This window comes from Syngnathus floridae, chromosome 7, assembly GCF_059516105.1.
Source record: "Syngnathus floridae isolate MCC-2025c chromosome 7, RoL_Sflo_1.0, whole genome shotgun sequence".
Classification (NCBI taxonomy): domain Eukaryota; kingdom Metazoa; phylum Chordata; class Actinopteri; order Syngnathiformes; family Syngnathidae; genus Syngnathus; species Syngnathus floridae.
In genome coordinates, this window is record NC_142419.1 from 11,970,250 (window position 1) to 11,994,681 (window position 24,432).

General features: G+C 41.0%; 1 protein-coding gene across 6 annotated transcripts in view; it reads left to right on the top strand.

Moving 5' to 3' along the window:
• The window catches only part of arap1 (ArfGAP with RhoGAP domain, ankyrin repeat and PH domain 1), a 29,425-nt gene that overhangs the window by 1,260 nt on the left and 3,733 nt on the right, over positions 1 to 24,432 (top strand). For 2 of the 6 annotated variants that reach the window (XM_088380146.1, XM_088380145.1), the window contains exons 2-33: positions 329 to 440; positions 3,222 to 4,270; positions 6,489 to 6,652; positions 6,969 to 7,057; positions 7,133 to 7,215; positions 8,027 to 8,203; positions 9,026 to 9,095; positions 9,190 to 9,310; positions 9,428 to 9,612; positions 9,772 to 9,878; positions 10,629 to 10,828; positions 11,102 to 11,187; positions 11,328 to 11,510; positions 16,441 to 16,615; positions 16,895 to 17,029; positions 17,143 to 17,278; positions 17,351 to 17,453; positions 18,211 to 18,403; positions 18,482 to 18,526; positions 18,631 to 18,798; positions 19,099 to 19,311; positions 19,398 to 19,503; positions 19,572 to 19,719; positions 19,957 to 20,040; positions 20,227 to 20,304; positions 20,416 to 20,533; positions 21,005 to 21,118; positions 21,193 to 21,338; positions 21,427 to 21,509; positions 22,351 to 22,410; positions 23,869 to 23,932; positions 24,128 to 24,286. In XM_088380146.1, the coding sequence (XP_088236272.1) occupies positions 3,264 to 4,270; positions 6,489 to 6,652; positions 6,969 to 7,057; positions 7,133 to 7,215; positions 8,027 to 8,203; positions 9,026 to 9,095; positions 9,190 to 9,310; positions 9,428 to 9,612; positions 9,772 to 9,878; positions 10,629 to 10,828; positions 11,102 to 11,187; positions 11,328 to 11,510; positions 16,441 to 16,615; positions 16,895 to 17,029; positions 17,143 to 17,278; positions 17,351 to 17,453; positions 18,211 to 18,403; positions 18,482 to 18,526; positions 18,631 to 18,798; positions 19,099 to 19,311; positions 19,398 to 19,503; positions 19,572 to 19,719; positions 19,957 to 20,040; positions 20,227 to 20,304; positions 20,416 to 20,533; positions 21,005 to 21,118; positions 21,193 to 21,338; positions 21,427 to 21,509; positions 22,351 to 22,410; positions 23,869 to 23,932; positions 24,128 to 24,286 (4,800 nt within the window). In that variant the 5' untranslated portion in view covers positions 329 to 440; positions 3,222 to 3,263. Of the gene's footprint in view, positions 1 to 328; positions 441 to 3,221; positions 4,271 to 6,488; positions 6,653 to 6,968; positions 7,058 to 7,132; positions 7,216 to 8,026; positions 8,204 to 9,025; positions 9,096 to 9,189; positions 9,311 to 9,427; positions 9,613 to 9,771; positions 9,879 to 10,628; positions 10,829 to 11,101; positions 11,188 to 11,327; positions 11,511 to 16,440; positions 16,616 to 16,894; positions 17,030 to 17,142; positions 17,279 to 17,350; positions 17,454 to 18,210; positions 18,404 to 18,481; positions 18,528 to 18,630; positions 18,799 to 19,098; positions 19,312 to 19,397; positions 19,504 to 19,571; positions 19,720 to 19,956; positions 20,041 to 20,226; positions 20,305 to 20,415; positions 20,534 to 21,004; positions 21,119 to 21,192; positions 21,339 to 21,426; positions 21,510 to 22,350; positions 22,411 to 23,868; positions 23,933 to 24,127; positions 24,287 to 24,432 lie in introns of all 6 variants that reach the window. The other 4 variants (XM_088380148.1, XM_088380151.1, XM_088380150.1 and 1 more) reach the window with 4 other exon arrangements.

Consider the following 24,432-nt stretch of genomic DNA (forward strand, 5'->3'; position numbering starts at 1 on the left):
AGAAAATGTTGGATACATAGGACGTGACTAATTGAGCTGAATTCAATATTTAAAAAAATAAAATATATACACTAGGCAAGATAATATATGGCTCATGAGAAAGGCCTGGAGACTTATTTTTGTAGTTTTTGCATTGACATTATCCTGATTTTGTTACTTGCAAGCGTATAGTATAGACTAACAGTCACACTTTCTCGTCTTATTCAATGTGAAACTCTCCAAACTGGTGGAAATGTGCACACAAGTGATTGCATAACCTTAGTTTGGAACAGTGTGAAATGTTGTTGACCGAGAAGTAAGAAGCATGTGCCTTTTCTCGCGCACACAGTGCCACGCTCACTAGACTGGGACATTGTTGGGATGCAGTTCTTTACCGGCAACACTGACTCATCATTGAGATGCGGTTGAAAGTGGGCTAAAAGTGAGCAGCAAGACCAAGGGTGAGTGAATTACTCATTTTCGATCAGAGTATTCTTTTGTATTTTGTGTGGCCATTCTGAACATCTGATAGGAATCACATGACTAACCAACTGTGGAGCTTAATGTATCCGGTAGCAAATATAACACAATGAGAAAATGTCCTTTTCTTGTTTTCGTAATAATGTACCAGGACAAAAAGAGGATGAATAACTACGGTTTCTGTATTTGCTATATATAGTTTGTTAACTAATAAGCAAGCAAGCAAACAAACAAACAAACAAACAAACGTTGAGATTTCTAATGTTTAAATACCATTTTTGTCTATGATGTACAACTTTCATGTAAAAAAAGAGAAGCAACAATAAAATACATTGTACCATACTCCCGTATATACGCATGAGATGCGACTTCTTAAAATTCATTTAGGTTAGGTGGTGTATTTGTATGGCGCTGATGGCAGAATAGTAGATCTAAGCAATCATTGATCTCATTAGCTGATGATCTGCTCTCATTTGAACGTCAGCGACACGCCATCCTGAACATCATTCAATCCTGAGAATGACTAAAGACTACAGCCATACTGCAATAAACCACAGCAAGGCTTATTTGCAGAACTCCAAATAGAAGAGAGCACCTTTAACATTGCCAAACCAACTTCACTGTACATAGAAATGACTTAAGCAACTCTGTTATATCCTTAGAATAGATTACAAAACCTTTATTTTTTTTATTTTATTTTTTTTTAATGAAGGTTATTCAAAAGTCTAGCTAGAAACAAATTTCAAGTGGGTTAAATATAAACTACAACCATCCAGAGGAAAAATACTATTGATTTCACAAAATATACAACTTTATTTAAATGGCACATTCCACATCAAAAATGCTAACAGAATTATGTCATTAAATTGTACAAGTATACCCAATATTGTGACTGAATGTGTTTCATGCTTGCAGCTTAACGCTAATTCAAACAGAATGTTTTTTTCAGCCCTGAAACACGCTGACTTTTCCCCTTGTCATTTGTATGATGTGTTTAAAAAGAGAGTCTTGAGTTTTGTGCATGCATCCTGGCTCAGCATACTCGTCAAAAAAGAGGATATGAAGCCTGAAGCACTGCCTCAGGGACCCCCATCACCTATTCACATGCATTATTAAGTGTTATATAATGTGTGACCAGAGGCTACAAGTGTTCCTTCACCGCGTGTGTGTGTGCGCTCGTGTGTGTGCGCTCGTGTGTGTACGTGCATGTGTACCCAAGCAACAGACGGCTTCATTGTGAAGGCCACACAGAGATCCTGTTATTGGCTGCTTTGTGTCCGAGAGCGATGCAGTGGGAGGTGAATATCAAGACAATAGGAGAGAGTGGGGACATAAATTAATTGAAATGTGCAGAAAGCAAAACACTTCTAGGAGAAAACTATAGGGGATTGTCACATAATGAGGTAAAGGACGTTGCAAAAAGGATGTAGGCTGTTGCTCAACTAGCAAACCCCAATGTTGACCTCAGCATTCTAAAGAAGTGTGTTACAGACATTTTTGGATAAATGGTTGGTCGCCCAGTCCAAGATCGGTATCAGTTTGAGTTCTGGTTCACAGCTTCACAGTGACTAAGTTTCGACTAACTCAGCAGAGAAACAGGGGAGGTCAGGAAAAATCATTGCACGTGGGCCTCACAGTTGATTGGTTCGAATTTAACAAACAAATCTAAGTCCCTTTAAAGTGAAATTGTCTAAATTTGACACATCACATAAAAGAGAGTCGTGAATGATACAGCCTAACATATATAATTAAATGTGGCTTTAAAAAAAAAAAAGAAGTCACAACCAATCACAGCTCACTGTGATTGGTTGTCATCTGAGACCTGGCATCCATGATGTCATTTGCAGTCGACAGTACGTAGCAAGATGCATAAAAACAGGAGGATTTTGCCAGTTTAATTCATCTTCCACAAACAAAACATTATTCTGAAGATTTTGACTAGTGGTCCGCACAGAACGCATCATTAAAAAAATATTTCAGTTGACATCCCCTTTAATGAGCAAGACACTAAATCGAGTTGTATAATTTTCCATGAAGCTCTTTTAATTTGAACTGAAAGAAGGGGCTTTTGGTTCAGAAAACTGTCCTACTCAAGTTAGTACAAACTGACAGGAAATTGCACTTGTTTCAACATGAACTCACTCTTGTGCAGTATGTCTTTCTCCAATCGCAGCAGGGATACTTGTTTCTTTATCTTACACTTCCATTCTTCCCATCACGTGTGTTGTGACTTTTGCTATCCAGGTACAATTATTTAGCACACTGGCTTGTAATTAAGTGAATAGTGTCATTGCCGTGGCAACCCTGACTCGCCTGATTGATGGGTCAATATCGGCAGCAATGCATTTTGAGTGACTTCCATCATAGACATGATAGAAAGGCCAGACAATGTGTCTGCTTGTTAACTTGCTGCCCACAGCAAATGAACAGCTTTTTAAAAATTGTTCTCAAAGGCAATATGTAAACATTGGTTTCACATTCATAACTGATTTGGCCCGCAGAGAGTAGCGTGCCGTAAACTGGACAAGCTGTGTGTGCGCGCTGATGTTTGTGGTGTAAATTGCACTTCCTCTCTCTATTGTGTTTTGTGATTGCGTGTCTTCAGAGGCTGCCTAATGGAATAATCCTCAAATTATCTTTTTAATTTATGATCAAAATATCTTTTACCCAAGTAGTGTGTTACAGTCTGCTTACTGTACTTATTGGTTCTGGCCGGTACAAGCAGGGAAAAGACCAACATAAAACTGATCTCTCTTCTACAGATTACATGGACGGTGAGCTGAAGTGTGAAAGACCGCATTGCCATGTCTCACTCTGAGTCCGAAGTCACCGTGTGGGACTGGTTATGCGGGCTTCGTCTCGAACAGTATTCACAAGCGTTTCAGACCGCCGGCCTGTTGACCTTGGCGGAATGTTATCAGCTCACACCAGATCAGCTGGAGCAGATGGGAATATCTCTTCCGGGCCACCGGAGACGCATCCTGGCCAGTCTGAACAAAACTCGAGATGTCACCTCCCTGCAAGTTGACGCGCATTCAATCTTTGCACAGGACCCAAGAGCAGAGCACGAGCAAGTTATGGAGGAGAGTGGACCCTTGATTGCGGAAGCAATATCTGGAACGCAGGAAAAACGTTTTGTGAGTGAAGCTGAGAAAGAAAATGCACGTACCCCTGAACCTGCACCCAGAGAAAGAGAGAAACCAGTCCCGAGGGACAGACAAGCATCCAGGATGAAAGAGAAAACTGGAGGGACAGAGGAGCTGGTAACTCCTGAACATAATGAAAAGGCAGATGGAGATGCAGAGAAAAAGAGGCCAGTACCAAAAGAGAGATCAAGGTTCCGCTCCAGTGCTCCAGCCTTGCCGGACTCCCATTCCAGCCCCCTCATTTATCCGTCTTGTGATACGTCTTTGCCGCCAGTGCCCCCACGAAGCACCTTGAACTGCCCGCCACAACGCTTCACAACGGCCTTGACACCTTCACCCCTGGCACAAAGCCCCACCTCACCTCAACACACCAAGTTGCTCATCAAAGACACAGCCGCACACAGTCGGTCGTTATCCTTCACCTCAACCCAGAACGTCGCACGAGAAACTGTCCAGCCACCACAGGCTCATCACACCCGAACACTGTCGATTCAAGATTCAAGAAGCGATAGAATGCCAACTATACCCCCCATGGCCTTCACCGTTCTCCCCAGAGAAGAGAGAAACGCTCCGCCTCTCCCTCCAAAAGTTGGCTCGGCACCACCAAGAGGGCCCCCAAAAATACCAAGCAGGCATCCTGTACTTTCTTCCTCCAGAATTGAAAGGTAAGTTTGCTACTTCTATTAGCATAAACTCTATCCCGACGGTTGTCAAGGTTTCAGACCAAATACTTGGACTTTGATTTCTGAGAGGGCAAAGGATAATGACTTTCTGAAATGAATATGTAACAGGCCAAGCTGGACTAAGTCAAATATTTATGAGACAACACTGCCACCTGCTGGACACAATGACACAATTCACTAACGACCTATACTGAAGTTGAGAAAATGCCAAAAAATGTCTTTGTTTTTTGTGATATTTTAAACTGCTCGTAATGGTTCTAATGTCATTCTTCTTGAGTTGGACACATGCTCTTTGCAAACTGCTCTCTCTTAAAAAGGAAGTCGCTGCAGTGAGAGGTAGGAAGTCACAATAGAGAACAAAAATATGTTCCAAACTACCCTGTGAGTGACATGGAGAGATTGAGAGAGTGGGTAATGGATGGGGAAGTTGGTTTCATTTTCTTGACAGTTTTGCTCACATTCAGATGTTGTCTTGTTGTCGTTATCAACGTGTTTTTTTGCACCTCCCTTTTTTCTGGTGAACAGGCCATTTCCTCCTCTTTCTCTCTCGCTCTCTCTCCCTCATTCTGACTTTCATATTACTGACAAGCTTGTCTTTTAAAATAACTGTATCAACATAAGGGAAAGAGGACTTGTTTTTACCACGACAACAGGTAACTTGATTCATATTCTCGATGTCTCTTCATCGTTCCTTTGTCCCCTTCTCCCTTCCGTATCTCAAACAAGGAAGGTATAAAGTCTCTGCTGTTTTCTATTTTCAGGTTAGCTGGTCTGATTTCTTGTTCAGCTTACAGCAAAACCACCTGAGACAGTCTATGCACAATTTTAATGTATTTAAAATAATGCATGTTTTTTTCTGGGGGCCGCACACATGAATGGAACATGTTAATATTAGATTTTTTTTTTTTTTTTTTTTTAAACTTTTGGTTACTATATTTAGCAGAACAAGAAACAGTTCCCCCAAGCTGCATTGCTGCATAATGTTGGTTGCCACAAATCATTAGGTAGTTGTGTGTCAAATAGAAGGATTTAATTGTTTGCTCAGTATTGGCTTTGTGCTGTTTTCTATAAATGTCCCCAGAATTCGACACAGGCATTAAGGCATCAATTTACATTGTACGAAAACCGAAATTCGATTGTGTAATACGAGTTAATGTGAGCTTGTTTGTGTAAATGAACAATTGAAAGAAAAAGCGCTCCAAATATGCAGCTACTGATTTATAGCAAAATAAGTGTACGCCTTTCTTTCGGTGCTCTTCCTCTACAAAAATAGGAGGAACTATGCCAAAAGTCCAGTTTCCCGTTATTGTGGGCCTATTTTTGGGAGGCGTATTGAGAGGACTCATACAGTGCTGATGACACGATGAGGTTTTAGTTAGTGGTCATGCTTAGTATGACGTCATGTTGCTCAATTACAATGGTCTGAATTCCATTGTTGTGAAAATGTGTTCGTGTCACTCGTCATATGTTGATGAACTAGAATCCTTTTGTGAGATTTGTTAATCACTCCTTCATTGTGCTGTCCTATTATCATTTGAATTCCACATAAAACTGAAAGTTATTTGCTGTCCTTTCCAATGACTGACACTCGCTGTGGTTATTTGCGTGCCAATTTCTGGCATGAACCACATGAGGGAGACTGTAAAAAAAACACCCACGTGTTGTTCACCATGTTGAAATGGGTGGAATTTCTTCAGAGGGATGAGTCAAATCTGTCTCTCTTGTCAAACAAATCATAGAATATTAATGTTTTGTTTCTCTCCAACATTTAGACATTGGATCCCATGGTATGTTGTTTACACGTAGTATCTCATAGGAGGACGCAGGTTCAGACATGTTGTCAACATGAGAGGTAGAGAGAGAAAATTTGACAGGGCGGAAGAACGGAGAGACAAGTTGTGCAGGGGTTTATATTTTTTCTAAACATGGACTCAAGAGCAGCTGTCAGAGTTGTGTGGAAGGAAGTTGTCTGAAGATCTTTGTTTTTGTAGTCCCTGTATAGAAGCTTGATCATTTTTTTTTCCTCTAATGGAATGAGCATCGACAGAACATTTTGTTGAAAGGATTCTTTCCAACAGAGGATGTATAGACTCAGCCATCTGTGGGGAATTTTGACCCAACCTACCGACACTGTGATCCTCCAAGACTCCTCTGGTCCCCAAACCTCTGGTGACCGCTCCTGTTCTTCTTTGTCCCCCAGTCCTCCTCCTAGCAAGACTGATGGGCTCCTTGAAGAGCAAACTCCAAAGCTTCCACCTCGCATCATGACTCCGCAAACTCAACAAGTCACACAACAGTCAAGCCAAGCTGCAACTCAAATAGCCGTGCCTGCTAAAGGAGTCCCCCAGCCGCCTCCTCAAACAAGTGAGCACTATGAATATTTATCTTTCTCTTATGCGCTTTCTATCAAATTGATTTATTTCAAATTCGGAACCGGATGTGGCTGCATGAGTTGCAAACAAAGCAAAACAAAAGCAGTAAGTTAATGCTGCAAAGACTCCTGCTGATTACCTCGGTGTAATTGATCACTTTATTTCCATTTACACATTTTCTGAATCTATACTTATTGGGTAGATCCTTTTTTTGTGTGTGCATGATTTCTGTTGTATTTAAAAAGTATTGTGCATGCATTTATGTTGTTTCAGTCCTGCTTATATCCTAATTGTCTGAATTGTTTTAGCGTTGTGCCCACCAGATTCCGATTCTGACATTTATGAAGAACCGGACACATCTTATGCCAGTGTTCATCCATTGAACCTTTTAGACAGGGTATGAGGTTTGAGGTCTTTGTCGGAATTGCATTCATTTAGAACCCGTGTGAATGACAACAGTCTCACCCTTTAGGAAATGTCCTTGCAAGTGCCTCTGACAGTAAAGGGGCGGTACAGTTCTTTATGCAGTGATGACGAACTCCTAGAAGATGATGAGTGAGTTATACCCGACAATAATATTTACTACACATTCCAAAAGACACACAATTGCTGTTTGTCACAAAGTCAGGCACACTAGTACTTTAATTAGCAGATAGATAGATAGATAGATAGATAGATAGATAGATAGATAGATAGATAGATAGATAGATAGATAGATAGATAGATAGATAGATAGATAGATAGATAGATAGATAGATAGATAGATAGATTTAATGTGAGAGTTTGAAATGTCCAACTGCATTTGAATGCACCTACAATGATGGGGTAATTAATTTTTAGCATCCTAAATTTGGAATTTTTATAGAAATGTTGTTTTCAAGTGAGGCTTTGCATTGATGGCAAGGTTTTTGTAGCTTCCTTGACATGTGTATATGATGGCGCACATGCCAAATAAACTATAACTAGAGTCGGGAAGAAATGCTTAAAAACTTTCAATAGTATTTATTTTTTTTAAATTTAAGGTACCCAAATTACCAAAGCAAAGGAGGTAGACAGAGGTACGGTGTAAACAGTCCCGGTACACTAGAGGCCAAAATGATATGCTGGTAATTCGTACCGCTGCGTACCGGCCTCTTCACGCAGTGAGACACACTTGAAATGACTGCTGTCAGGAATTCACTCCACACTGGCCCCAAAGTGAAAGTGAATTTGATTACAGTGTACGTAAGGTTGCCTGTAATTTCTGACACAAAGGGACCGGAAAAACTTGTAGTTTCTCTTCTGCCACAAACAACATTCATGTTTTATTTTGAGGGCAATGCTTTGCTGTTTTTCTTGCTGAAGTTAGTGTTACGTCGTGTTGTAGGTGCTCATTTGTGCTCATCTGTAGTCCTAGCGCGTGGGAGGAAGCAGGCCTCAGCCCCCTACAAGGCAGCATCTTTCTGCCCAACACTGGCAGACTGGCGTCGCCCCCTAAGGAAGACAGCTCCCAGCTCGCTGCTGTCATCAAGATGGGCTGGCTCGACAAGAATCCACCTCAGGGGTATGACATACTGTACAGTATTCACATTCTTCTGAAAAGATTGAGCAACTTTGAATATGGCTGCACAGATATGGAGAAACATTCCTAGCCAAGAGCCATAGTCAGCAGTTCCTTATGATTGGTTAAAATAAACATTTGGCTGTGCCTTCTGCACAATGTGTGGATACGCTAAACATGGAGGACTGCATACTATTGATGCATGTGTAAACATCACTATATGGACAGTATTAGGGCACCTGGATATTGCACATGGAGCTTGTGAAACTGTGGAGTTGCCTTGCCATTTGCAAAATACATTCTTCTTCTCCAAAAATGTTGTCTGTCAGAGCTGAATGATTTTTATGTTTTGCGATTGTTCATGGTCGTCAAAGTCTTTTAATCGTAAATATTTCACTTTCACAGTCAAAGTAATAGCTTTCAAGGTTTTGATGTCATTTTCTTTCATGTTTAAAATGTTAGGGTACATAGTGGATCGTGCACAGAAGCTTGATTTGATCAAAATTGTCATTTGAATCAAAATCACAACCTTTGTCAGAAAAAGTGCAATTCAGTATCTTTCCTAAAATCGTTCAGTCCAAGTGTCTGTGATAAGTTGGTAACGTTTTGTTACCATCAAGAAGAGGACTAGTGTGTGCGTGTGTGTGTGTGTGTGTGTGTGTGTGTGTGTGTGTGTGTGTGTGTGTGTGTGTGTGTGTGTGTGTGTGTGTGTGTGTGTGTGTGTGTGTGTGTGTGTGTGTGTGTGTGTGTGTGTGTGTGTGTGTGTGTGTGATATCACATTCCTGCACTTTGAGTGTTTTCTTCTATGTGTATGCTTCTACACAGGGCCCTTTATTATCAGAGACGATGGGTAAAGCTAGATGTTGACTACCTGAGATATTTTGACAATGACAAGGTAACAACTTGCTGACAATGCCATATCGCCATTCTGTTTGTTTTGATATTCTTCAGCTTGGTTATTTTTTTTTTGTGGCTGATATCTTTTACAGCAAGTCTATTCTAAGGGAATCATCTCGACAGCATCAATAACTAATGTGACAAGTGTGGGAGAGCTTAAGTTTGAGGTCATCACAAATAATCGCACATTTATCTTTAAAGCTGAAAGTGACGGTTAGTCTGGTTATTGAACTGTTTATGTTTTAAATAGTACCTTGTGCAATTATAACTTATTTACTGTTTGTGTGCATGTCTTTTTCTCCCCCCCCCACACGCTTCTTGTGTATACAGCTGAGAGAAATGAATGGGTGAATTTGCTGCAGGATTGCACAAGAGGGCGCCAGAGACGCAGTACATTGACCCCTGGTTTACCTTTGACTCCTGAGTTTAAAGGCTATTTAGAGCTCAAAGGTCTACGCTCCAAACTGTATACGGTTGTGGCTTCAGACAAGGTCTTTCTCTATAAAAATATAGAGGTGCGTGGTTGTAATGTTTGTTTTTCTTGTATAACTAGTTTGTAGATTTAAAGTACTTTCCGAAGTTTTTTTTTGTGTGAACTATTTTTCAAGTAAGTACTACGCATGAACGGTCTGAGTACTGATTTTCAACTACCTCTGATTTTTTTTTCTCTTTAGGACTACCGTATTGGAGTGGGCATCACATCAATTGAGATGAATGTAGGAAATGTTAAAGTCACTGATCGACGCAGTTTTGATCTCACTACACCCTACCGCATTTTCAGGTACTGTATGTGCAGACAAAATGTATACCTGCTCTCCTTCTTTTCAAATCAGACTGGAGTTTGTACTTTTGAACTGCATGACTTTTATTTTGTATATTAGTGCTCGTATCAGATCATGTTAGTGGTGGAGAAGTTTGTGTGGTTTATTTGCGATCGTGGGTGCGTGTGTGCATGCATGTGCGTGAGTATGTGTGTGCGTGCGTGCATGCATGTGTGTGTGCGAGTGTGAGAGAGAGACATTTACTGTCTGACACGTCACCGCCCACTGTGCAAAGACTCAGCCTGACAGGATGTGGAAACTGTACGTGCTTTGTCATATGACCGGTATATTTTTGGTTGGCTGTTGAATCTTAAATCAATCATTTCAAAAATTAATTGGAATACATTGGTCCAAAACCCAGTCCCTCAAACAGGATTTGTTTTGACCTATAATCAGAAATGTGTCAGTCTTGTGATTGTTCCTTTATAGTAATGATTTGTGGATACAAGGTTTTTAAATTAAACATAGAGAAAAGACATTGTGTTGGCCTAAAAAGAAGAAGTACTTAATCTATTTGTGTATATCTGGAAGTTGGTTTGGATCCCAGTTTTCAACTTCAATATATTTAGCCAGACAAAAGCGGAATAAGAGTCATTTGTGAGAAGATTTGAAGGGATTCACTTTGGACTTTTTTGAGTCCCATTACTTGATTACATTGATGTTGCGATGGCTGCAGTAACACTTCGAAGTTTGTTTGTGTCTGTCCGCAGTTTCATAGCAGAGTCAGAGCAACTGAAAGATCAGTGGGTAGACGCAATGACCGATGCCATAGGTGAGGCCTTGTCCAATAGCGAGGTTGCTGATCGGATATGGGCGGAGCCAAGCAACAGTTCCTGCGCCGATTGCGGCGCCCCCAAGCCGGAATGGGCGGCCATCAACTTGTGTGTTGTGATCTGCAAGCGATGTGCAGGTTTGCATTTTTTTGGATTAGAGAATAACATCTTTATATAATTAGAAAGAAGTTTGGTGTACAGATGGTTTGAGTATTTTCCCAAATGTGTTTACAGTATATCAGGAATGTATGGCTTTTTGATGTGATACGAGAATGTAAGACAAATGTGCGTGTGGGGGGGAAACTTTCCTCTTGATCTAAGAGTTGGAGCCAACAAAAGTATTTCATACTAGTACGTCACAGAACACATGTGGGTTTCCTTCAAAGTCGGAATGTGTACATGTGTTTCAGGAGAGCACAGAGGACTGGGGCCTAACATCTCTAAGGTTCGCAGTCTGAAAATGGACAGGAAGGTTTGGACCGAAGAACTCGTACAGGTATACACGCACATAATTTGTGGCAGTTGATGGAAATTTTAAAAACTCTTTGGGTCGGGCCCTACTAATAAATGACAAGTGTGTACACTACCAGGAGAACATACAGTGTCAAAGTATTGTATCCCTCCACACCTGCGCAGGTGTTCCTCTTGCTTGGCAACAACCGTGTTAACGGTTTCTGGGCAGCAAACGTCCCACCTAGCGAAGCTCTGTCGCCCTCGAGCTGCAGCGACGACCGGCGGCGTTTCATCACTAACAAGTACTGCCATGGCAAATATAGGAAGTATCACCCTTTATACGGAAACCAGAGAGAGCTGAATAATGTAAGTTGCACGTTCCTCTTAAATTCATTTGCTTTTGTTTCTATAGATGTGCATTGCTTGAGCATATAGTGAGGCCATTTGGGGGGGGATTCAGACATTTAGGCAGGCATTGATATATACTGGGAGGATTTAGATGTTGACCGCTGTCTCGACATGTTGACTTCATCTACGTTACACCCATTTTTACGGTATGTATGTGTCAACACCCTCGCTGCCACTCACTTGAGTGTCGCCTGCACCATGTTTGCCCTCGAGGCTCACATTTCAATGCAGCACGTATACTACGGCGGAACATTTCAAGAATACACATGAAATCGATTTTTCTCTTGCATCCCTCTTTCATTAAATTGATTGACAGGTTTAACCACAGCATTTTTTTTTTGTCAAAACAAAAGTAAAAACACTCATCACTCAATCTGACAGCGATATTTCTTGTGTGAGTAAGAAAAAAAAAAAACTGAATTAAGTTCCCACATATACAGTAAGAAGGTTTATGTGTTTCGACTTTCAGTCAAACAGAATTGATGATGCTAAAATAAATTTAGCTTCTGAATCACAATTGCGTACTAATGTGATGCTAATTTTTAAGTGTTTTAAAACAGTTGATAACTGATTGCGTGGACACAATCGTACATTGTTGTGATCTGAGCAGTGAATAATCGTCACACCATCATAAGCAGTTTTGGAGAGCATTAAAGAAAAGTCCCGGAAAGTTTTTCAGGGAATTTTACTTCCATTAGTGTGATGAATGTGCCAGTATTTGCGACCCAGCTGGCTCGCTCGTATGTGGCTTAACCCACTTAACCGCAAACAATGACGGCTGCTCTCATTGAGTTTGGGAGTGACTCACATTTACCACCTGACTGGGTACTCCCCCACCCCCACTAGATTAAGTGGAAATGTGTTTGTGTATGTGTGCGTGTGTGTGTGTGTGTTACACATTTGGGAAATGTAAAAGATAAAAGTAACAACATTTCTTTTAATTTTTCTTTGTTTTGCCTTCCTCTGTTTCAGTCCTCTTGCTTGATCATGTTCACTTTTTTTCTACTCTCATTGTTTGTCTTGCTGGCTGTCATTTGAGAGCTTGAATTCTCTGTTTTTGTTGCAATGCTGGACCTAATGGAATCCAGAAGCCTCTCTCTGCGAGGAATCGTCTCTGTGACCATCGGCACTGTGTGAGGGGTCAAGCAAAACATCTGCAGCTCTTTAGAAAACTTAAAAGTCAAGCCCAAAGCCCATTTCATCTGGTTCTGCCTTTTTACTCCCACATCTCAGCTTCCTTTCTCCTTGTTTTTCTCCTTTTCTCGAATGTGACATCACTACTCACTGCGCGAGCTGGAATGTGCTCTAACCCCGCCTCCTCCTCCTCCTCCTGTGCTCTTCATTGCTGGCCTGTGACTGCCAAAGAAAGTTTCTCTCTCAAATGCTGGTTCATTTTAGTGCTTCTAAATGTCTAGTATTCCTTCAAGTTAGTCTCAAACTTCAGTGATGTAAAGTAGCGTACCTGTCCCTGGAATTGTGGACTTTGTAGCACCTTAAAGAGGGAAAATTGTGCGGAAGCCAACAAGTAAGATTATGTTTATTGCTAGTGTATGTTGTATCTTAGTGTGTGTTTATGTGCATTGGGCCTTTTTAAAGAGTGACTGTTTGTTTTATTGAGTGCTGGAAGCAGGAGTTTACTCAGGAATCTGTTCAAATGGACTTTGGATCTCTGGCAGCATTTGATTTTGTCTTTGATTGGAGACTACGTTGAAAGTGATTTAACGTTGCAGCCATTGTGCTTGCATTATTTCTTACTGGAGTGGGCTGAGCAAGGTCAGCGTGCATAGGCATATTTTGCGTGTTAGTGTGTGTTTGTTTGTGTATGTGTGTACTGTGGATGATTGGCTCTTCTGTCAATGGAGATCATTGTGCTTCCTCGCTTTCATTCAATTTCACAAGTGCTTCACAACCCCTTCTTCAGCTTTCTGTCCTCGCCACCAGTTAGTAAACTTTCCGTCGTCCTGCACTAATCAGTGCAAAATGATTGTTGAATATGCATTGCATGACTGAATGTCGCAGTCTAACAAAGAAAGTTCTAACATAAGACTGACTGTGTATGTGTGTGTGTGTGTGTGTGTGTGTGTGTGTGTGTGTGTGTGTGTATGCTTTGCTATACTTCAATCAAGACACAGTTCTCATCTGACAGTGTGTCTTTTGTTGCATTTGTTTAAAACTTTGTTGAAGGTTGTTGAAGTCCTGTTTGCTGTCCCCAAATACGATTATGACCCACATTGATCGTTAGCGTGCCCTCGCTTGGCACAGCATTGGCTACATGACGCATGATGGTGAATTGAGATCACATTTGAAAATTAGGTAATATTGCATCATTGTTGTGTAACGTCGAACAGCTTTATATGAGGCATACATCACTGTCATACATTTTTAAACTGTTTGGCATTTTTAATGCAGCTAAACGACAAAGGCAAAGCATTAAAAAAAACAAGAAACATTCAATTCAACAGCCCCCCCCCCCCTCCAAAAAAAGTCTTATTACCTCTACCAAGTGTGAAAGTCCAAGGTTATGTTTTCAGAACGGATATAATATAGAATAAATAGTTTTCTTGCAAAGTGAGCCTAAGACCCTCTTGAATGGGGTAATGAGCTGTATCGTGTTGTCATATTGTTAGCCAAAATGAAATCATCGGTCTTAGAGGATGTTCATTCAATTGTGCGAATTTGTAGAGGAAACACAAAACAGATCACAGACATGACAAAGACAAACATTCAGAAAATGCACAGCAAAACAAATGTGGACCAAATGGGGAGGAAACCGTAAGAAAGTGCCTAAAGGAAATTGGATTTGCATAAAGAAAAGGTCAAAGATAGCTATCATTAACACCTAAAAAGAGAAAAAGAGGGTAAGAAGAATAAAAAATTGTGTACTGTGGATGACTGTGACGAAAGGCGAATCTGCAAGGTGGTGATGCTGGAACTTTTGTATGGTTCCATTCCAATGAGATTTTGCAAACAGAAGAAGAAAAGTTGCACTTTTTCACTCATTTGACCTATTAGTCATTCTCTCTTTTACATATTCATTTTCGCTTCATGTTTCTTTTATCTTATCTTCTCTTCTTTGTTTTGTCTTTTGCCCACTCCATTTTTGAAGTCAACCCCTTTTGTCTGTTATTTCTCCTTGTCATTCCACCCCACTCTATAAACTATTTCAGGTGAGGTAATGGTGGAAAATGATGTGGAAAAAAATTGTTTTCATCATCTGGAATTAATATCTGGACCAATGTAGAAATATGGGTGTGCACACCAGAATGTGTGCATCTGCATTCACTACCAGCACAAGGAGTGTCGGATTAATGAGTCTCAATCTCAGGCTTTCATCTTCTTTTCACACTTATTTTTCTGTCCCCTTCCTCATTATTTAGTCCCATTTCTAACTTTCCTCCTTCTGCTCTCCAAGCAGCCAGATGGAGTTATGTGATTGCAGACACACCCAGATAAAATCGCTGTGTTTCTCTCATTCCCTCTCTGGGGACGTTGACTAAGATTCTTGAATTCCCGCCCCATCTTCCTCCCTCTATATGTGTGCGTGTGTTATCCCATTCATTTTCTTTCCGAGGCAGCAGATTTTCGAGGGCGTCTGAATTTACACAGCCAAACAAGCCATTTCCTGGTTGTGCTTTTCTCTAATTGGGTCCCTACTCTCGAAAGCTATTGATATGTAACACTAACCTACATTCAGCATGCAAGCAATCACATTAATGTCCAGGGGCTGAATTAGTTTTGTTGAACTGAAACACATAAACAGAGAATTATGTGGCTTGGTTATCATCACTCAGCAGCTGCTATGCTCATGTACTGTTGTGTTTGATCAGATCGCAATGTCCGTCTATGTTGTGTGACTGGAAGCTTAGCAGCTAATGAGTATTGTGCTTGTGGGCCTGATTAGGATGTCATGTGGATAAAATAGAAAACTGTATCGTTGTGCTCACAAGTTTTCTCAGTGCGTCCCCCTATTTTTATGTTCCAATTATCGAGCTGCTTCCGTTTTTGTTTGTCAGCCTCATGGTTTGACTGGGCACTTGTAATTATTTTTCTAAACATTTCAATAAGTGATCCGTGCAATCAACTTTGGAAAATGGCACAGTAAAAAAAATATATCAATATACTTGAATAGTGTTTAGTTGACGTTATACACTGCCAGATTTGTTGAAATAAAATTCCCAAGTGTGAAGTTCATGTCTCAAGTTTCTCCACAAGACCTTTTCAAGGTCGAGTGGAGGCCTGTTTGGATAATTGGATCATAAAATAATCACAGTATTCTTAATGCGGGCTTCTCGTGGTGCGAGAAAGTAATGTCCGTGCTAGACTGCTAGTGACAGTTATGGTTTGGTTTCCGAGCGTTGAGGCTTCCTGTCACATGTTGGTGTGAATCTGTTTCTTGGGCAGAAGATTAGTTTTTTTGTTTTTTTTTTAACCCTTTCACCCGTCACCATTTTAATGTTGCGGTCTTAAGTTATGCGATTGAATTTCAGGGTAACCCCCCCCCCCCCCCCTCCAGTTACTCTACGATGCTATATTTTACTGTAATATGCAAAATTTGCCATCATGAGCGTATGGTTGAAACACATTACATGGATGAAATGTTTTGACAAAGTGGGTTTGTCTCAATGCTTGTCAATGTGATATCACTTTTAATGTCATAACAACAACTCATGTAAACACCCATTTAGAGTTATGTTCCTAATTATAACAAGGTGACAAGATGGTGCTGAAAACTAGATCCAAATAATGAACTGACAAATGTAAAAAGTCATCACATCTGCACGCTAAGTTCACATTTAGTTCACACAAAAAGAAATATAGGAAATACAAGTAATGGACTGCATTAAGCATTCAAGATTAATTTAACATAGTTTTTTCTCCTTTACCACAGGCATTGTGCATAAATGTGCAGTCCACTGATGTGCTGGAGACATTAAGCCTGATTTTCTGCGGAGCTGATGTAAATTGTTCAACTGGCATGGCCGATTGTCCCACCCCTCTTTGCCTAGCCAACACACACTCTCAACCCTTGCAAGCTGTATTACTGAGCCACAATCTGAACACAGGTAGAGCATGACTGCATGTTTGTGATGAAGGGCCCGCCTTTAGTTTCATTAGAACGATGGACTTTTATTTTTGCTATTCTATTCTACCTGCTAACATTTAAAAAGACAATTCTATCCGTAAAATACATCAAATCAAATATATTGTATACACTTCCACTAAATAGATAGCACATTTATACTGCATTGGCTTTGACAACATAATTGTTCCTTTGTGGTTTAATTCTTACTGTTAATTATGGAAATCTTTTTTGCTTCACGCCTTTGATTTTTGTTGCGCAGATCTTCCTCGGTTAGAGGTGGAGGGAGGCATGGAAGAGGTGCACTTTTCAGCTCCAACTAGCGTGTATCACAATGGCTTCCTTTTCAAGACTGGATCTATGGCTCGGCCTATTATAGAGCGCAAAGCCAGAGAAGGTATGCGAGCCGTGCTAGTTAACAGTATCGATTTCCACCCAACATTGTGTAGTGGATTGTATGATACTGATGTGTCGTTTGCAGTTTTCCACATCTTTAATAATTGTGTGCAGAGTTCAGTCGCCGCTGGTGTACACTCAATGATGGCACCTTCAGCTACTACGAGAGTGACAAGAACTCAAATCCTAATGGAGCTCTGAGAGCCTCAGAAATAGTTTGCTTGGCTGTGGATGTACCCGACAAACATGGGTATGCATATCTGCTGTTTGTGTTTTTTGCCAAAAACACACATCTGAGCAGTCTTCTCGTCTCACCTCGTAGGTATGAGCACACCTTCGAGCTCTACTCCGAGTCAGATCGTCTCTATCTTTTTGGCACCGATGATCCATGCAGCCACAAAGAATGGGTGAAGTCCATCGCCAAGGTAACCATCTTATTGACCCAGTGTGAACCGTGTGGAGGAAGGAAACGCTGCTACTTGTTTCCGTTCAGAACAACTTTAACGACAGCTCGAGATTCTCTCCCAAACTGGTGTTCTTGAGTAACAAAATGATATGCTAAAAAAAAAGGTTTACTATGAATGGGACTGTGATTGATGGAAGTATTTGGTGTATTAAATTATTCTTAATCCTAAATCATCAAACATTGAATGCACTGCTGCTTACTGCCATGAAAACTACTCATAAGAATAATAAGAGGATTAAAAAACACAATAGCATTAGGCAAGCAAAGGCAAATTTATTTGTATAGCACATTTCATGAGACAATTCAAACTGCGCTTTACATATTGAGATGGCTTATCCTTCAGTTTTAATGCATTTTTAATTTTCGGGTAAAGCTTCGCGTGAGATATCTCCCCTAGGCTGTGATTTATTTCAAAATAGAGGGATTCCTATTGAATTAAAATTTTGGGTTGTCACGGGAAACACAACTGCAATGCTCTCTGGGTCCATGGCTCCTGCCTGTCGCGCCGTTAAGACAGTATGACTGAACACACTGTACGAAAGTGACCTCAGGACCATATTTCTAGTAAGCCCCGCCCTTTCTCCACAAGCAAACCACTCCAGCCTTCTTTATTATTACCGAGCTTTGACTTTTGCAATGTGTTCCAATGTTCAGCTAAGAGGAGGAGAGCATTTATTACAAATGATCTATCTTGGTAATTTCTTTGATTTTTGCAGAGCTTCATCCCAGCCCGAGCGGAGCCTTTACTGAGGTTAGGCTTTGAGCGGATTGGGCGACTAAAATGTAAAGATGGCCTGAACCTCCAAACGTCCAAGGTGGGCTGGTTTGCTTTGGTGGGCTCCACTCTTCATGCGTACCTGGATGACAACCAGGAAGAAGAGATACACCTTCGCAAGCTTAATGAGCTCTGTGAGTTGACTGCAGTCATTCAAAAGATTCAGACAATCTGAATGTTGATTGTGAACACGATTATTTGGTCTTTTTCAGCAATTCAACAAGATAATGAAGTATTAGTTTTGGTGGAGAGAGGAAGGTGAGGGTTGTTTTGCCGTCACACTGTATAATGTAGAACTACATTTCCATTTTCTGTCCTCCTTTCCCATTTTCTTCATTTGTTTATGTCCTCATTCTGCCTCGAAGAACACTGTACATAGAGGGAGAGAGGAAGTTGGATTTTGCAGGCTGGTGTGCTGCCATCCAGTTTGCAGCGGGGAGTGGAGGCGACACTCTGAGTCAGCAGCAGCTGACTGACACAGACATACCAGTCGTAGTCCACAGTTGCATCGACTACATCACACAGTGCGGTGAGTGAGCCGTTGGAAAAAAAGACAAACGCAGCAGGAACACAACGCAACAGAAGCACGTGGTCGTACACTCATTGTTTTCATTTATACGGCTATCATAAAGATAATGATGACAAATTGTTGGCAGTTCAGGGTGTACAGTGGTTTTGATTTCCTTTGAATTCAAAGAAATGTGAACGTGCAGTGCACAAATTGCAATAAATATGCTTCTACATATTTTTTTTTTCCAAATACACCTGCAGTTTATTCCAATTCATTTTTGCGAATCCTCACATCTCGATCGCACTGTGGTTGCTGTAGGCTTAACGTCCGAGGGGATATATCGCAAGAGCGGCGTGAACTCACGCGTTGCAGCTCTGTGCGAGAGGTTTCGTCGAGATGCTCGAAGCCTCCGCCTGAAGGAAGGTGAGCACCAGGTGGACGACGTCTCAAACACACTCAAACGCTTCTTCAGGGAGTTAGAAGAAGGGCTTTTCACATCCGAAGACGGCGGTACCTGGCTTACGACGGCTGGTAAGGTTCACGACTTGCGCAGCATGAGGGACTTTTGAAAGTATTTCTCATCCAATCACATTTTTCTTTCCTCTTGCTTGATCCAGCCATTCAGGATGAAAGTATGAAAATTCTTCAGTATCAGACGCTTTTGAACAAACTTCCTCGTGTTAACAGGGCAACGCTACGGGCTCTTATCAATCATTTGTACTGGTGAGTAATACACACGTACACACACACACAAAGCCACGCCAACATTCGGCCTGCTTTTTATCTTCCAGTGTGCAGCGGTTCTCCGAGCTGAACCAAATGAATCTCCATAACTTGGCCATAGTCTTTGGTCCCACATTGTTCCAGACAGACGGAAAGGACTACACGGCAGGCCGTGCCATCGAGGACCTTATCCAGTACTACACGCTCATCTTTAAGGTCAGATGCAGTCAAGTGAATTTTCTAAGGTGTTTGTTAATCACATTAAAATGCAGTGCATATGTAATCATCAATTTCATATTTAATTTTCCACCGAGTTCAGCTGAAGGTGTAGTAAATGTGGATATTTCTTCTCAAGAATTAGACTTTGACGCTGTTACCCGTCATGATATTATTCTGAATCTAAATTTCCCTGACCTGGCGTAACAACGTTGCTGATTTGCTGATACTTTGTAGGTGGATGAGCAACAGCTCAAAAAGCAGCTGGAAGAGATCAAGGTTATCATCCAAGTGCGTGAGAAATTAAGCACCAAATTTCCTGTGAGTCACAAGCATTTTATTTATTTATTTATTTATCTATTTATTTATTATTTATTTATTTCACGGTCAGGGCCGCACTGTATGGACTGCCTTGTGTGCACTTTTAACATGATATTAAAATATGTATAGAAGTGAATGTATTTTTTCATTACTAATGTTTTTCCATGTGTCTACTGAAAACCTCAGAGCACCGAACCTGGCGGGCATTTCATCTGCACAGTTTACTTGGAGGAAAAGAAGGACACTACTGAGCAACATGTGAAGGTAGCTTTGACCATCAAGTGTTTATATTTATAATTTATATATATTTATTATTGTCTATGAAAGACTGACGTTAGTATGGTTTAACTTGAAACTTGTGCTCTCGTTCCACAGATCCCTGCTTCTATGACAGCAGCGGAATTGACCTGTGAGATATTGGACAGGCGCAACATTCCTGTTAAGGACAAAGAGTACTGGAACTGCTGGGAGTTCATCGACAAGGAAGAAATGGGTGAGACTTAATTCACAGTATGCGCTTAGCATTTAATAGTTAAATACAAAGTAATGTGAATTCACATTAGTAGGTTTAAGCAGAAATAACTCACAAACGCATCGTTCTCAGCTGCAACTGTATTATTTTTTTAGATTCTTTCTTGGTGGCCATCTGGTTCACCTCCGGAAAGCCTGTAGGTGGCTATTCAAATGCCAGTAACAAAAAAAATAATAGTTGGCCTGATTCTCTGTTGCTTTCATGAAAAAAAAAAATGGGTGATGAGCTGGAGAAGATTCATTGTAGTTGTTTGTCACAGTTGGGCACTAAAACACTGAGGAAGCTTTTTAAAATTTGCTATGTAGGTGGGAAACTATTATGAATTAAATAATTGTGTCTCTTGTAGTTCCAGTTGACCCAATACTGTGATTTAACTAAAACTTCTTTGTCATCATCTCAATTGTGTTCCTTGTCTACCTGATTATTTCGCAGAACGTCCTCTGCACTATCGGGAGAGAGTCTTACCCATCCTTCACTCTTTTGGCACCGATTCCCATCTTCTCATCAAGAAGCACATTGCGATGGAGGCAATGATCATCTACCTGGGTAAACAAGTTTGTCGCAATACACATTTTTGGGAACATTTTAAAAATGTTAACTCCTTATCTTATGCCCTCCAGCCAGTAAGGTTGACCCATCCAAACATGGCATGATGAAATTCCGGGAGGAGAGAAGCATCCTTGGGTTGGGGCTGTCCTCTGGCAGTTTCCACGACCGATATTTCATCCTTAACTCCAGCTCCCTTCGGATGTACAAGGAAGTCAGAGTGAGATTGCCACAGGCACACATGCAGACACATCCTCCCACACACTCCTTGTTCTCAATGACCTCCCCTCTTCTTGTCCCCCTTCCAGAGTAACCGTCCGGAACGTGACTGGCCAGTCAGGAACCTGAGGGTCTACATGGGTATCAAGAAGAAACTCCGTGCTCCAACATGGTGAGTGTTTGAATTGTCACTTGTGTTGTGATGAATCTCTGTAGTTTGGACTCAGGGTCATCAACATGGCGACTGGGGATAGCCCCTATAGACTAGGGGTGTCAAACTCATTTCTGTCGTGGACCGCATCGTAGTCATAGTTTCCTTCCTACACAACAAACTGATTTGTTTTGAAACCAGAGAATGGTAAAAACGAACTATTTTTCTATTTTTTACAAGTGCAGACCATTTGTAGTTTTAGTATTGACACATGAAGTCGATGCACAATTTGCCTTTGCGGGCCACATAAAATGATATGACGGTCTCGTATCTGAACCCCCGGGCCTTGGTTTTGACACCCATGTGACCGTATACAAGAAGTACAAATTGCGCTGACCACTTTATGGGGATTTGTGGCGAGAAGGCACTTTTTTTATTTCTTATCATACAGATGAGCCACAGCTCAAAGCTGCCATGCCCACCAGTAACAGTGTCAATATGAAACTTAACCTCCAACTGCAAAATTATTCTAATAAATTCTACACACTCAGCTCTGGAATAATTCAGTGATGCCACTGACTTGTAATGGATTTCCATTGACTTTGAAATCATGACATTTGCAGAATACAAAAATCTTGCTTTTGCGTGACCTCCTTCATAAATTAGACTGTTTATCATAATTGCACGGAATAATGATCAAAGATGTATTTAAATATTGTGACCTAGCTAACAGGGTGTCAAATGGCCTCTAGAGGGCAGGCTGATTCCAAAAATGACACTACACTGTTTTTATTTTTTATTTTTTTAAATAACCAATGTGGCTTTTTTTTTTAAATCTCTTCTAATCTGCTCCTGATTGCAGTTGGGGCCTGACTGTGGTCTACGAGAGCAAGAAACAAGAGAAGGCAGAAAGACAGCAGTGGTGAGTGGCGGTAAACAACATATACAGATGTTTACATTCACTACAGCGACTCTTAGTCAAAGTTCTCACACTAAATTCAAACCCAACATTTTACGTCGAATTTTATTCCTGTGGCACAATACAACATCACTGCAGGTGTTACCTCGGCTCTGCTTAGACTAGTCAGGTTTTTTTTTTTGCTTGAGGCTCTATAATTCTGTTTTGTTACGAGTAAACACTTGCTGTCTCACTGGGGGGTTGTTGTCTGTGTACATAAAAAAATAGCTCTCAGTTTCCCAGGAAACATAACAAACACACACACACACACACACGTATGATCTATGTTGCATCCAGAGTGTAACACAGATACTATAGAGTACATCGTTCAATATACATGGTTAACGTGTGTTCATCAATGTATGCATTAGTGTGTTCCAGTTGCAGTGTGCTCGATACACCCTGTCAACAACAATATATGTCAAATCTCCAGCAATGGTCTTGCTGCTCTCATTCTGCTGTTGGCTTAATTTATTTTTTAGTTTGTTTTTTTACTTTTTATCATCATGTTACTCACGGCAAAAATACCAGTAGGGGAGGAAAGGAGCAGGAGGGAGTTGATGGGGGTTTCTGAATATATCTCAGGTGATGCTGGAGAATGAACGATATTTACCGTATTTGGCACCCAAAATCCCAACTCGTCGGCTAACACTACTGCAGTTCTATTGAAACTCAAATTTGTGGAATTTAACGTTTCCTTTTGGATTTTTCTCTCGGTATCTCTGGCTTCTTCACATATTTGGAAAGCATGCATGTGAGAAGACTCTAGCTCACTTCCTACATTGGATAAATTGTCGAAAATAATCATAGTAAAAAAATAGTCACTGCCGTTATAGCTAGACGACCTAATATTTTCCTCATGGTCGTTTTTAACCTATCAGAGTAGATATGACGTGCAACGGATTGGAGACGCCGCTGCATCATTACCATCTGAAAAAGCATCATTAGGATCCTAAAAAACAACAAACGTATGCATGCCACAATAAATGTGCACAGTGTGTCGTGTATCTTAGCGTGCAAACTTTAATGAGCTGTGTTGTTACTAATGATAAAAGTTTGGTAGGAAGCAGATACTGCATGCGAGGTACCTGGGTTTGGTCTTTTTACCAACTTCAGCCCTTTGTGTTCACCAATTTTGTTCTCGATTTTCTTTCAATCTGTGTTTCCATTAGTCTTCAGCAAATGAATAAATGTTTATTCAAAATATGTGCTCAAAGCAAAAATCATGTATAATTAAAAACTATTTATTCAGCATCACAGCATAGCTGATGACTCATTGCGCTGCGTGATGGCAACCTGAGTTGCATAAAATCTTCGAGCACACGCACGGATATCGCAAGCGCACCCACTAAAATGAAAAGGATTCTTCAAATAGGCTTTACCACACACAATGGTACATCTTATCTGGTTTTATTTCTGCAGGTATCTCTGCTGTGAGACTCAGCCTGAAATGAGGGAGTGGTACGCTACTTTTCTGAGTATTCAGGTTAGTGTTTCCTCTCACACGCACACATTCTAATGGATGCCTGATGTTGCATTATGATATTTGTGCATGCATCACCCCAACACGAAGGGCATGAAGAATGAAGGGCAACGGCCACATAAAAGCTGCGGGTCATAACCAATGTCAAAAGCATTGACTTTGCACTGTGTGCACTCACCATGCTGCTCTTCTTTAAAGAATGACGGCGACGTGTGGCCTCAGGATGGACTCCAGCCGAGCCGCGTGAGCCGCGCGCCGCCCGACACGCGTCACGGTAACGTGTCACTGATACCGCTGCGTGGCAGTGAGAATGAGATGCGGAACAGCGTAGCAGCTTTCAGCCAAGATCCGCTTGCTGTGAGTCAACGTACCAATCACTGCGTTCAATCGTAGCAGAAGCTGGCGGCTCCTATTTGCTTGCTTGATTCAGAGATGCTGGTGCTCAAACCCTCAACCACGGTCCGTAGCGTGTGTGTAGTTAAATCCAAAATGATTCATAATCT